Source organism: Lepidochelys kempii, chromosome 11 (assembly GCF_965140265.1).
Source record: "Lepidochelys kempii isolate rLepKem1 chromosome 11, rLepKem1.hap2, whole genome shotgun sequence".
NCBI lineage: Eukaryota > Metazoa > Chordata > Testudines > Cheloniidae > Lepidochelys > Lepidochelys kempii.
Genome location: NC_133266.1, coordinates 3,964,396 through 3,978,709, shown reverse-complemented (window position 1 = coordinate 3,978,709; position 14,314 = coordinate 3,964,396). Strand labels below are relative to the sequence as shown.

The window sequence follows — 14,314 nt, the reverse complement described above, 5'->3', positions numbered from 1 at the left end:
GATGTATATCTATAGCTAAACTAAATCTACAATATACTTAGGAAAGGTTCAGAAGGGAGCCTATCCTAAGTCAGCAAAGAACCTACAACAGTGTCTATTCCCCCTTCTTCCGGTCCCCATGTATGTTTTCTTGTGCCTTGATCCTACAAACACTTAAAGCATATAACTGACTTTATTCACGTGATTGACATGACAGTAAGACTACGCATGTGGTTAAAGTCTGCGTGTGCTTAAGTCTTTGCATGACCAGGGCCCTTGACTTTCCTCTAGATTCCCTCAAACTTGCTTAGGCTCACTTTTATAGGGTCAGATTCTGCTCTCAGTTACAGTCGCATAAATCTGGAGTAACTCCATTGCCGTCAGTGGAGTTATACCAGATTAACGGTGGTGCAAGACAGATCAGAATTTGGCCCTATATAATACACACACAGCCACGCATCTTTTCACTGGTGGGATTAGGCAGACATTTATTTTGGATCAACTCCTCAAACTTGTTCCTGCTCTAAAAACAAAGCTGTGGCAGAATCTGCCCGTCAAGAGGCCCCCAGCCCTTCCTGTTTGATCCATACCACAAAAACCAACTTTCTTGCTTGCACCTGATGGATTTCACCATTTTTTTAAACTTTAGCTCAAAAAGAAAAATGGAGTTTTTCCTGTTTCTGCTCCGAGAGCCTGTTGCTACTAGCTTTAGCTTTCAGATCTCAAGGGTTTTAATGGTCTCAGCTTCACACAAAGAACTCACCACTCAGCACAGATCACTATGCCGGTTTTCCCCTGGACAGCACATGTTCGTAACTGTAGTGTGTACATAGTTCCCTGCTCCCATGACCCTTGCCCTAACCCTGACCCTTAGATCTAACCCCAGTTCACCCCAGCTCTCCAGTCTATAGAGGCACACCTGCCCATCTTATATCCCAGTCACTCATTTACAGCTGTTGTGTGTCTGTTAAACCCAGCCGCATGGTAAAGCACACTTAAACTGAGAGCATGGAAGAGGGAGAGGAAAATCTGTCAAGGGAATGATAAAGAATTAAACCTGGTACTAGCTGCAGGGAATTTAGGTACACCCACTGCTTCTCCTGTCTTGTTTAAGCTGACACAGCAATAAGCATTTTCTTAAAGCTAGCTCTGAATTTCTCCCTCGCAGCTACAGTTATCATTGGCTCAGAGTTTCATAAGGAAACTTGCCAGAGATTATTTTTTCTTTCTTGAAAGAAAGAAGGAATGAGAGAGAGAAATTTTTGGCCACATTTGTTTTTCCATGAACTTTTTCAAGTCAGTAGACTTGTATTTGGCCAGTAAACTCCACTCTGGTTCTTGTCTCCGACCTCTCTGTCTCTGAGGTCAACAGGCGGTGGTGTGATGTGGCAAACCGTGAAAGAAAAACGGAAAGAGCAGGCACATTTTAAAAACCGAGCTACACAAATGATGCTGCTTGTGTTTTTACAGGCCTGTAAATTTCACTGGGGTAAGTTACAGCTTTGAAGGTAAGGACACGATCCCGCTGATAACAGAGTATTTTTACCGGGTACTCATCACACGGGTATCTAAGCACTAGTAATATTAATAACGAACACCATAATATTCCTTTGCAATTCGTGGCGGTTTTCATTCAAGACACTTAAGAGTTCTCTATAAACATTAATGAATGTAGCCTGTACATAGGTAGATTAATTTCTCAATATCAGTATTCCCAATTTACAGTTGGAGAAACTGAGGCACAGAGAGAGCCAGTGAACCTACCCCCCTAGTAGAACAGCGGGTCTATAGCTGACCTGGCATTAGAACTCCAGGTCCCTTGCCTTCCAGTCCTATGCTACAATCTGCACCGCATTAGCTGTCTATCCACCATAACAACGAGGAAAAAAATATTTCTGAGAAGTGGATTTAAACAGACCTGCTGCAAGAACATGAATAAATAAATATGCAGCTGAATCCATCCCTCTCGACTGTCACTTAGTTATACACGGTTGATTCTTTCGCAGCAGTTCTCAGCTCAGGGCCAAGTTTGGACATCCAGAGACTGTAACCCAGGCCAGCTTCCCTGACATATTGTCCCTGGATTTCTGGCCAAGCTGGCAGAGGCCAGCAAGTTCAAGTCAAACTTCATTTTCTTTCCTCCCCAGTTGCTTAGTAACATGCCTATGAAAATATACTTCGCTGTTCTCACCCTCTACCACTCAAAAGCCACGAGGAGTTTTTTGTTTTGTTTTGTTTCTCCTTGTCCTCAGAAATTCCTGATTTTTACAACCTCGCAAGTCTAAAGCTAACTCTGCTGCTCCCTTCCAATACAATCCAGACATTTCTTGGCTCAAGAAGGTTGTTTTATTCTAAATTTCAGTTCAGACGTTCAGAATTGTTCACTTAATCTGAGAAACCAACAGAGCTCCCGATGGGCCCACCTGCAAGATTTGAGTGGAAGGCCAGTAGGGGACCAGTAAAACAACTCCTCAACCCAACCTCTCTCACCCCATTCATCCGCTGGATTCCTGACTGAGCCAGAAAGTGCCTTACAGGACGAAAAACCAAGCCGATTAAAGGAAGCCTGGCCAAGTGCTTCTTCATATCTATGCACCTGCTATAGGACTGGATTCCTTGGGAAGGGTGGAGAGAGAAAGAGAATAATCAGCCTCTCTGAGAAATAAGTGGAAAGCTGAAGTGTGGCTGGTGCCATCTGTCTGCAAGGGGCACTGTTGTTACACTGAACTGCAGGTAGGGAGCCGAGCTCAGCGCGTTGTCTGTTGCATTTTAGCCACATTACTTGTTGCCCTGACCACACCACCTGCCTCTTGCGCTGGGCGTACACACACACAGAGTAAATAATGCTATGGGTGACATGCGTGGCGCACGGGGACATTTCACGTGGTTTCAGTGTTACCGGATTATTACTCAGTTTATTGGGTTCCAAGACAGGAAATCAGCTCTTCTTTTACCATCTTCCACTTTAACAGACCCAATCCACATTTCTGCATGATCCAGAAAGTGGCCTGTGCCTTTAAACTGCTCCAAAGAGAGCCTGACTGTTTTTTTTTTTTTGCCAATACATATATTTGGCTTTGCTATGAAGGAAGACAAATAAAAAGCAGCACACGCTTGCAGCAGCAGAAGGGGAGAAAAATAATAAAAGTGGCAAGATTTATTGGGCGTTAGAAGGGATAAGGAGCAAATCGCCGATGCACGGATGCAAGAGCGGCTTGGCAAAAAAAAAAAAAAAAAAAGGATTTTTTTTTCTTTTGCATACGAAGTTTGGGGTTTTTATAAGGGTCTCCTCCCACCCTCCCCTTCCCTTTGGTGGTTGAAGGTGAACAAACGGGACAAACAGAACAACAGGATCCTACTGGATCTTAGACAGGGATAATGGAAATAAGGGAAAACCCTACGAACAGTAAGGGACAATGCTTTATGTAAAGGGACATTTTAGGGAAATAGCGTTCCCCTTAGCATATCATGTATTTTTTCTATCAGGTGTACATTGCGACTGCCCTCAGATATACAGTGTAATTATCATAAGCTCCAGTGTCACCTTTAAAACGGTTCTCATGATCAGTTTTGATACATTTCAATACATCTTAAAACAAGGGATGGGTTGTCACCCTAAGGGAGAAATCAATGAACTAAGGGCCAGGTGGTCACTCTAAAGAGGATCCCAAAGTTGGAGATAATGAAAGGAAATGTAGCTCCCTTTTTGTCTTTGCAAACTGCAGTGTACAAAGGCGAAACCACCTTGGCTTTCTTTTAATTTTTTTTTTTGCATTCATTTTGCATCTGGGTTTTCCTTTCCCCGATGCACCTGCTCCCGCTCCTTGCCCAGCAAAGACCTCCAGTAGCCAAGCTGGAAAAGCTGGTCTTGAAGTGGCGGGGGCGGAGGGGTATGTGTTGCGGGGGCGTTGGGGGCTGAACTGAAGGGTTGGATGGGTGGGGATTTGGCATGGAAGGCTCTGGCTTGTATTGCTTCACTTCCAAAGCGCAAGTTAGCTGCCAAGCCAAGGGAGAGGGGTTAGGGAGGTAGGTAGATACGAAAAGGGGAGAAGGGCGCAGGAGCAGAGGGCTCGGGGAGGATGGACGGAGGGGCCAGGGAACCAGCAGCTTTCAGGGGATGGGTTGAGGTGGAAGGTCAGGGGAGAGGGGCCGACGGCAGGATTCCCTGGGGGAGAAGACAAGCTGGGTAGGGGGTACAATAGGAGGGGAAGAGGGTGCAGCAAGATGAGCAGGAGGAGAGGAACAGAGAGGGGATAAGGGAGGATCCCTCGTGGGGGGGAGGAAGGGGAGATGTTGCAGGGGGCTGGGGAGGCGACGCCCTACAGCAGGGGAGCACGGAGAAGGGTGTGTGTGAGCGCAGCTGGAGCGGGGGGTGGGAGAGTAGGGGGAAAGGTGCAATGCCATGGGGGAGTGGGGGACACGGCAGAGGCTGCAGCAGGAGGGGTGTGAGCCCGGCTGGAGCTGGGGGGGAGGCCGGGGGAAAGGTGTCATGCTATGGGGGGGCGGGACACAGCAGAGGCTGCAGCAGGGGAGCACAGGAGGGGGTGTGAGTGCGGCTGGAGCAGGGGGAGTCAAGGGGGGGAAGATGCAATGCCATAAGGGGGTGGGGGGATACAGCAAGGGCTGCAGGAGGAGGGAGCGTGAGTGCGGCGAGAGCAGTGGGAAAGGTGCAATGTCCTAAAGGGGGACGGGACACAGCAGGGGAGCACAGGAGGGGGTGTGAGCCCGGCTGGGGCAGGGGGAAAGATGCAATGCCCTAAGGGGGGGGACTGAGCCTGGCTGGAGCAGAAGGGGGAAGCGAAGGGGGAAAGGTGCAATGCCATGGGGGAGGGGGGACGACACGGCAGAGGCTGCAGCAGGAGGGGTGTGAGCCCGGCTGGAGCTGGGGGGAGGCCAGGGGGAAAGGTGTAATGCCATGGGGGGAGAGACACGGCAGAGGCTGCAGCAGGGGAGCACAGGAGGGGGTGTGAGTGCGGCTGGAGCAGGGGGAGTCAAGGGGGGGAAGATGCAATGCCATAAGGGGGTGGGGGGATACAGCAAGGGCTGCAGGAGGAGGGAGCGTGAGTGCGGCGGGAGCAGTGGGAAAGGTGCAATGCCCTAAGGGGTGGGGAGGTGAGCCCGGCTGGAGCCGGGGGGTGGAGAGGAAGCAACGAGGGAAAGGTGCAATGCCATGGGGGGTGGGGGTGAGCCAGGGCAGGAAGCAAAGGGGGAAAGGTGCAATGCCATGGGGCGGGGGTGAGCCGGGGGGCAAGCAAAGGGGGAAAGGTGCAATGCCATGGGGGGCGGGGGTGAGCCAGGGGGCAAGCAAAGGGGGAAAGGTGCAATGCCATGGGGGGCGGGGGTGAGCCGGGGGGCAAGCAAAGGGGGAAAGGTGCAATGCCATGGGGGGCGGGGGTGAGCCGGGGGGCAAGCAAAGGGGGAAAGGTGCAATGCCATGGGGGGCGGGGGTGAGCCGGGGGGCAAGCAAAGGGGGAAAGGTGCAATGCCATGGGGGGCGGGGGTGAGCCGGGGGGGAAGCAAAGGGGGAAAGGTGCAATGCCATGGGGCGGGGGTGAGCCGGGGTGGAAGGTGCAATGCCATGGGGGGGTGAACCGGGGGGGAAGCAAAGGGGGAAAGGTGCAATGCCATGGGGCGGGGGTGAGCCGGGGGGCAAGCAAAGGGGGAAAGGTGCAATGCCATGGGGGGTGGGGGTGAGCCGGGGGGGGAGGTGCAATGCCATAGGGGGGTGAGCCGGGGGGCAAGCAAAGGGGGAAAGGTGCAATGCCATGGGGGGTGGGGGTGAGCCGGGGGGGGAGGTGCAATGCCATAGGGGGGTGAGCCGGGGGGCAAGCAAAGGGGGAAAGGTGCAATGCCATGGGGGGCGGGGGTGAGCCGGGGAGGGGAAGGTGCAATGCCATAGGGGGTGAGCCGGGGGGCAAGCAAAGGGGGAAAGGTGCAATGCCATGGGGGGCGGGGGTGAGCCGGGGGGGGGGGAGGTGCAATGCCATAGGGGGGTGAGCCGGGGGGCAAGCAAAGGGGGAAAGGTGCAATGCCATGGGGGGTGGGGGTGAGCCAGGAGGGGAGGTGCAATGCCATAGGGGGGTGAGCCGGGGGGCAAGCAAAGGGGGAAAGGTGCAATGCCATGGGGGGTGGGGGTGAGCCAGGGGGGGAGGTGCAATGCCATAGGGGGGTGAGCGGGGGGCAAGCAAAGGGGGAAAGGTGCAATGCCATGGGGGGCGGGGGTGAGCCGGGGGGCAAGCAAAGGGGGAAAGGTGCAATGCTATGGGGCGGGGGTGAGCCGGGGTGGAAGGTGCAATGCCATGGGGGGGTGAACCGGGGGGGAAGCAAAGGGGGAAAGGTGCAATGCCATGGGGCGGGGGTGAGCCGGGGGGCAAGCAAAGGGGGAAAGGTGCAATGCCATGGGGGGCGGGGGTGAGCCGGGGGGGGAGGTGCAATGCCATAGGGGGGTGAGCCGGGGGGCAAGCAAAGGGGGAAAGGTGCAATGCCATGGGGGGTGGGGGGTGAGCCGGGGGGGGAGGTGCAATGCCATAGGGGGGTGAGCCGGGGGGCAAGCAAAGGGGGAAAGGTGCAATGCCATAGGGGGGTGAGCCGTGGGGCAAGCAAAGGGGGAAAGGTGCAATGCCATGGGGGGCGGGGGTGAGCCGGGGGGGGAAGGTGCAATGCCATGGGGGGCGGGGGTGAGCCGGGGGGGGAAGGTGCAATGCCATGGGGGGCGGGGGTGACCCGGGGGGGGGGAAGGTGCAATGCCATGGGGGGCGGGGGTGACCCGGGGGGGGGGAAGGTGCAATGCCCTACGGTGCAATGCCCCCCCGCAGGGGCTGCAGCAGGACTGGGGGGGGGGGGGCCCGCCGCAGCCACTCACCCAGCTTGGCTTGCTCCCGGTAGCTCTTCTCGTTGCGGCAGAGGCCCCGGCCGTGGAGCAGGGCGTGCAGCGGCTTCTCCTCGCCCTGGCGGGGCAGGCAGCGCAGCCCCTGGGCGCAGCGCTCGGTGTACACCCCGCAGGGCTGCCCCTCGGCCAGGGCGCAGGTCAGGCAGCAGCCGCAGCCCGGCTCCTTCACGAGCTCGCAGCCCGCCGGGCTGGGCGGGCACATGGACAGGGCTTTCTCGTCGCACGGCTCGCAGTGCACGAAGGAGCCCAGGCCCCGGGAGCAGCCGAGGCACGTGCCCAGCAGCAGGCAGAGGGGCAGGAGCATCTTCCAGGCCGGAGCGAGGATGCAAAGCTGGCTTTTAAAGAGGGGGAGGGGTGGGAGAGGGGGAAAAAAAAATCCCCCCCTCTAAATTCCAAAAAAAGTCCCGGGAATGATGATGATGATGGTGATGATGATTTTGGCCTCAAAATAACCAGCGTGCACAGCCTGGCTGCAACAGGTTGAGGGGGTGGGAGGGGGGGTGTTAAATAAATCACAAGCCAGCAAAGAGCTGGGTTGTGAAGGCTCCCTAAACCGGCAGCAAATATCCCACCCCCGCCCTGCCCCCAGCAGGTTTCCAACGCTTGGCGAGGAGGGCAAGTGGGGAGCAAAGTTATTTGCGGAAGGGGCTCCTGGCAGGAGGGCTGCAAAGAATCAGGAAACCCAGCAGAGCAGGGAGTGCTAGGCGGCTGGAGAGGCTGGTTGAAAGCACATTGTGTTTTGATTGGGTCGCTTTGCCTCCCCCCTCCTCTTCCAGCGCTGTCAAGAAAAGTTTTCTGCAAAAGTTTGGATTTGTGTGTGTGTGTGTGCAAAGGCTGCAGGAGAAGAGTTAAAAAAAGAAAAAGAAAATTGAAGGGGGGGGGGAAAGGAGGAAAAAAATTCCACTTTGTAGATCTCTCCACACTTTCCCCCCGGAGAAGTTTCTAAAGAGACTGAATACTGCCGAGCAGGCTTGTCTTTTAAATAGACTGCCCTGGCTGCCTGCCAGCCCTTAGCTGCAATTTGAGATCCCAATGACACCTCAGCTTGGAGGGGTGCCAGAACTGCAGCAATGTCAGTGCACACTCAGAGTGAGTGGGGGTGGGAGCTGCAGCTTTTGACTTCTAGGTTTCAAACCCCGGGCAACGATCAAGGATAATATATGATTGGGGGGTGGGGAAGAAGGGAGGGTCTTGAAAACAAATTGCTCCGATTTTCCCAATAACACTGGACAGTTAGGAGGGCAGCCCTGGCTAGGCTTGAGAGAGAGACACAGAGAGGATTTGTCTGGGAAGCTCTGTGAGCACAGTTGCCAACTTTCATGTGGTAAATAAGCACCCCGACTTTCACAATGAGCCAAAAATCTAGCTAATCCCATTTCAGAACAAGAACCCCAACGCTCTATGTGACTAGATCCCCCCGGCATGCAGCCTGGGACTGTGGTGGGTCCGCTGTGCACCCCTGACTCTCTTCCCCCACCTTATCCCCACTTGCCTCCCCCCTTGCTGGGAGCCGATCACAAAAAAGAAGCAACAAGCTACAAGCCAAACAAGCTACAAAAACTAGCCAACAAGCAACTCACAAGCCAATTAAGCCAAAACCAAGCCCAATTTCTGTGTTTTTTTCGCGGGTTTGGCATGTCTGTCTGTGAGATATCGCAGAGTGCTCTGTCGTTTTGATTTCCCACTGAAGTTCTAATGACTTTTTAAATCACGCAGGGCCCAATCGTGCAAACATTGGCTATCAGGCATAGTACTTAGCACTCAGACGTCATGAACACCCCCCTCCCCCCCGGATTAGGCCCTAAATGGGGGAGATAATGTGCATAGGAACCCATCAGTTGTAAGTATGACATGTATGTACCACGTGTTAACGCAGTCACTTATTCAGGACTGTAGCTACAGAATGAGCAGAGAACATTCCTAACTCTGCATTGGTGCAGTACACAGCTGTACGCCTGATAAAAATACGTTCTCCTTTGCATGCACACCTGTGCCGCTGACACAAGTTCCTTGCACGGAAAACACACAGAGTTAATAAAACTGAAGGATGAGCATGACATAAGGCAGGGATAGGCCAACTGCAAGAACTGTGTTAGATTCCTCTCTGGAAAAGTGAGCTGTGCCTTGCAGGATGCCAGAAAGCAAGGGGAATTTTGCCACGCGAAGCACAATTTGTATATTTTATCTCAATCCTGTTCTACCCCATAAATTCCCCGGCCCACCCCCTCATTGAAAAGAGCCAGACTTCTGGTAGGGACACAGCATTCCTAAACACAAATGGTCAGGCCACATCCCTTCACACTAGCATACAACAAAGTCCTTCATGCTTATTAATTATTTGTAAAGATTAACTTTTGTAGCACTAAATCTCCACTAATAAATACGTCACCCGATCCCCTGACACTCCAGAACCGCTGTTAGCAGACACAGTACACCTTGAGCAACAGTGGCAACAAAAAGCAGGTTTGGGGGGCTTGGCTGTGTGTTCTCTAAGTCAACTAAGTGATGCTGCCTTCAGGCAAAGGAAGAAATAGAAAGGGATCGACCATTTCTTCATGAGATTTAAATTAAATATCAGAGCCCCCCCTTGCCCCTCCTAGTTCCATATTTCTTAGGTTGCTTCTCAGCTCACGAAGAATGTGACTGCCTGCATTGCATGGATTTTGCCACTAGAATGCACCCTTATCTATGATAAGACATTGGGTCTGCTGCTTAAAAAGGTTAACTCTTTTTCTGCCAACATTGCCTAGCCTTAAGCCTGCCTTAGTCATCTCTGGGGTTCATTGTTTTAATGCATTGCTCATGTTTTCACCATATACATGGATTTTGTACTAAATGTGAGATTCCCTTTTTTTTTTCTGAACAATGATGCCAAAGTTTACAATGTTGATGATTGTTTTTCTACAAGGAGGGTTTTCATAGGTTTTCTTGTAAACTATCTGTTTAGATCACACTTAGTTATTTCCAAGTGGCTGTCCCTTTGGTAGCTGATAGATAGATAGATAGATAGATAGGGTTAAGACGACATATTTAAATATAAATTCTACATTGGACACTGATAGTTTTTATGGAATATTAGTCATATCCTGCTTTTAGATGGACAAGGTGGGGGAGCCGATGAAGTGAGCTGTAGCTCACGAAAGCTTATGCTCAAATAAATTGGTTAGTCTCTAAGGTGCCACAAGTACTCCTTTTCTTTTTGCGAATACAGACTAACACGGCTGTTACTCTGAAAGGTGGGGGAGGTAATTTCTTTTATTGGACCAACTTCTGCTGGTGAAAGGGACAAGCTTTTTTAGCTACACAGAGCTCTCCTTCTGGTCAGCTCATCCACCTTGTCTCTGTAATGTCCTAGGACCAACGAGTCTACACCAACACTGCAAATATTCTGCCGTTGATTTTCATGATACTCTCCCATTGATTTTAAGGGGTGTTTTGCATGTCATAACAGCAATGCTGTGTGATTATATAGCACTTGGCACCTGAAGATCTTCAAGTACTTTGCAGGAGTGATTAAGGTGGTTGATCATTCCTCCCCCCTCATGGTTAAAGCCAGGGAAACCGAGGCATAGAGAAGTTAAATGGCTTGTAGACAGCAAGACATGGGCAGAAACAGCCATACAATACAGGAGTGAGATTTCACCCCACTCCAGCCCCTGCACAATGTATAAAAATGGCCAGTGTGATGAATAAAGCCCCAGTTCCACTCATGGGAGGACTCCCTTGATGCGAGCACTGTGGAAGACAGGTGTAAGGCCTGCCTTCAGAGGACGCTTCCGCAAGCCTGGCCACAGGGGGCCGGAGCCGGACTGAGAGTGGGTGGTGTGTATGAGGGTGGAGGTTCCCAACAGTACTGTGGAGAGGCTGGGGAGGCTGCCCTAATTTAGACAGTTCCCTAGAGCTAAGTTACACTGGGGGATCAGGGGCGAGAGCAAAGCTGTCTTAAAGATACCCTACATTCCTTCCTACTGGGCTGCAAGTTGTATGCTGTGCCCCCCCTCCAAGACCTAGCACACTCTCCTTATTCTCAGCTGTGTCCTCTAACCACAAGACCATGGCAAGAGGCAGTCTGAAGTCTTAAGCCAATAGGCCTTAAACTTTTAGCCATAAGCTGATCCTGTCTGTAGCCTCTCGACTGAGGACTCTTCAAAATGATAAGAGCAGCCTCTGTCCTGTATGCTACAGTGCAAGAGTGGGTATTAAACAGTCCCCTTGTCTGTAGTCTTGACAGAGTTGCCAGTGAATGGAGTCTGAACTCCTCTCCAAGGCTGTCAGTCGGGCATCTTTCACCAGCCAGAAAGAAACCATTTCACTTTAAAAGAATGGAAAAAAAGAAACCAGCCAGTTAGCAGCATAAGAGAACCTGTGACTAGCAAAGATCATATCTCTCCATTCCTGTACATTGCAAGGGGGTAGCAGGAGAATATTTGAAATTTATATAAACCTGTTTCTTATTTGGGGAGTGAACAGAAAGCATCCATGTTTCTGTTAGCCTCTTCTAATATACTTTAATTCTATACACTGCACATTTTATACATGGCTCTTTGCTACAAAAGATCTCTTTGGAAAATGGTTACTGTTCTTTACTTTTCAGCTATGTTACACTTCATTATAATCCTCTCTGTAATGTGTAAAAGCCCTGGCTTTCAAGGATGTGATAAAAGAGATGGAGCGTATGCTTTAGTCTGGCCTCATCAGTGTATTTTGGTGCCACTTGGAATATCCAGCAAGTTCAGAGGTGACTCACAAATATGGATGTTTTGTTTTTTTTTTTCCTCAGGGAACACTGTCAAATTAGTTTCAGCCCAAAATGTAGGCTTTGTGAAGGAGAATACAGTTTTATAAACATGAAAAGACATGTTCTCATGCAATTAAAGAAAAGCCAGTGACAACAGCTATGTTGGAATCTGAGCATCTCTTCACAGGGTTCAAGAGCATGATGCTAGGGCACAAGAACCAGAGACAGAAAACTGACCAATAACAAGTGAAGTCAGAGAGAAGTGCAAAAAATAAACAGGCAACAAAAGGGGATTTTGATTTCCAAGTTATTTTCCAATTGACTGTAAGGTATTTTTTGTATCTTGTGTAAAACATTCTTTTTTTTTTCTTTCCAAATACGTTATTTTTCTCTCGACAGTGTCCCTTTAAACAGCATTCTGATTTGTAATCATAACAATAATGTAAGAAACCACTGCAGTTCTGTGCACGGAGCAACTTTAAAACCAGCTATATACCAATACACAAAACACAATGGCAGAGCATTCTTGGAGTGGTGAGTGTTATAGCGGTTGTGAGGACTAGGTGGCATAGTGGATACATTGGATGTTTACCTCCAGGGACATCCTTTCACACACAGTTTGGGCAATGATGAATGAAATGATCTCTTTGCAAGAAGTTTTCTCTCTCACTAAAAAACCTAAATACTCAGTGCTTTAAGTGAAGACAGCATCAGTGTTTTGGTTCCTAACATGATTCTTGGGAGTATTAATTTTAAACCACACCAGCTCAAGGCATTAGTCGTTGGAGGCGCTACGCTGCCTGAGTTTTGTATTATGTAAGATCTTTGGCTCAGATTTTCAAGTGCCTGGCGGTTATGGGTGCCTCGGTTTTAGTAAAAAGGAATGATTTTCAGAAAATGCCAAGTACCCAGCCTCTGAAAATCAGGCCCATGTAAGCAGTCTCTAATGGGGCACCCCAAAAAACAGAGGCATCCAAAATCACTAGTCACTTGAAAATCTTGCCCAAATTTAAGTCTAACAAGGGTGCTTAAATTCCATGGGCAGAAACCGCTAAGGGGCAACATTCCACAATCTAAGTTGATTGGTGACCAGAGAACTTGGCCCAAGTTTCTTGGATTGACAGACAGTTATTTCATAATTAAAGGGCTATAGAGATTTTCTTTCCTTTGCTTAGTGCATGGGACTGAGAAGCAGGAGCCAATTCTCTCTTGGTAGGACATGAGGCAACACCCCATCAGACCCGAGTGGGAGTCACGTGGTGGAGAACAAGACCACGGGTTACCTGCTCTTCCCAGAACTCGCTGTACAACTTTGGCCATGTCATCTCACTGCTCCGGGTATCAGTTTCCTTATCGGCAAAACAGGGCTAACGAAACTGACCTACATCATAGGGAGCCGTGAGGCTTAACTAACGAACGTCTTCGAAAGTGCTCGGAGTGCCTCAAACAGTGTGCTCAGGGAATTTAAATTTTTTTTTTTTAATATTCTCTCTCTTCTCCCTCTCCCTCCCTCCCTGCAGGCCAGCTTCTCACTGCGGTTCGTTTTAGATTCAAACAATGCCTCTTTGGCCCCAGCCAGAGGCACGGACTGTCTCTCTCCTGAAGTTTAATGGTGAAAAGGTGGGGGTGCAAGCATCTGCTGAGGCAGCAAAAAGAAAAAAAAAAAAGATCGGTTGCTCTCTCAGTATCACATTCAAAAGGTGACCAAGACACAAACGCAAGGCTGGAGTTGGCTGCAAAGTGAAAGTGCTCCCAGCTGAAGTGTAGAAAACACCTGCGTTTAATAAAAACAAAGAGAAACATCATCAACATCCAGCAAAGAGTATAAATAAAAGGAGTATAAATTCAAGCTGTCTCTGGGAAACTTGAACAGATGCCCCAGCCTGCTGCATTCTATAGGTGTTATGCAATTATTTACCTTGTGGAGCAATGAAATACAGAGGGTTTGTCGTGCCAACTGTTACAAAGCATGGTGCCTTTGCAGCTTCTAGATACCATGGCGATGGGTGCACCAGAAATACGCCGGATAGTTACAGTAGATGGAATCAGAGAGCAGCTTCTGGATAAGCAAGCTTCCTTAAAGGATCTTGGCACCTTCTGGGTTTTCCTTACCATTCCTATACATTTTTACAGATTCTGAGATGTGTCGTAGTAATGTAAGCAAGAGAGGGCACATTAGGAGTCAAGAGAGAAGAAGAGTGCTGATCTCCTGAATCCAGGGAATACACCTGCACCGTACTGAGTCTCCCTTGTCTCACTAATAAGCATCCAGCTCTCTCTCTAAGTGATGGCTCCTTTTTATGTCCATTTGCTGATTCTGGCCATGAATTTCATATACCATCCCATATGCCAGACTGTTGTGCAATGTCATTTCATAACCCCTGAGAAGTTTGAAAATAATTTCTCTTCCCTTACTGATTTGGTCATTTACCATTTAACAAACATGGATCCTTCCTCTGCCATCTTGGGTTATCGTGGCGTATCAGCTGACATGGCTTTGCCTGCTTTACTTCCTTGTTGCTTGTAGCATGGTTGGGGTGGACTGGCTTTGTGTGAGTGGGGTGCGGAGAGCATTCCCATTGGTCATGTCAAAGACCTGGCTGGGCACAACTTTGAAGTGTCAACCCCACCGCCGGCCTCCACTCTCCGGAGCGTATCGGAGCAGTACTTCAGGTCACTGAGAATAGAGATCTCCCTACAGAAGAAAG

General features: G+C 50.0%; 1 protein-coding gene across 1 annotated transcript in view; it reads right to left on the bottom strand.

Moving 5' to 3' along the window:
• Positions 1-7,801, bottom strand: part of IGFBP5 (insulin like growth factor binding protein 5) — a 33,353-nt gene extending 25,552 nt beyond the window's left edge. The window contains exon 1 of the mRNA XM_073304994.1: positions 6,842-7,801. Within this exon, the coding sequence (XP_073161095.1) occupies positions 6,842-7,172 (331 nt within the window). The 5' untranslated portion in view covers positions 7,173-7,801. The remainder of the gene's footprint in view (positions 1-6,841) is intronic.
• Positions 7,802-14,314: the final 6,513 nt, after the last annotated feature.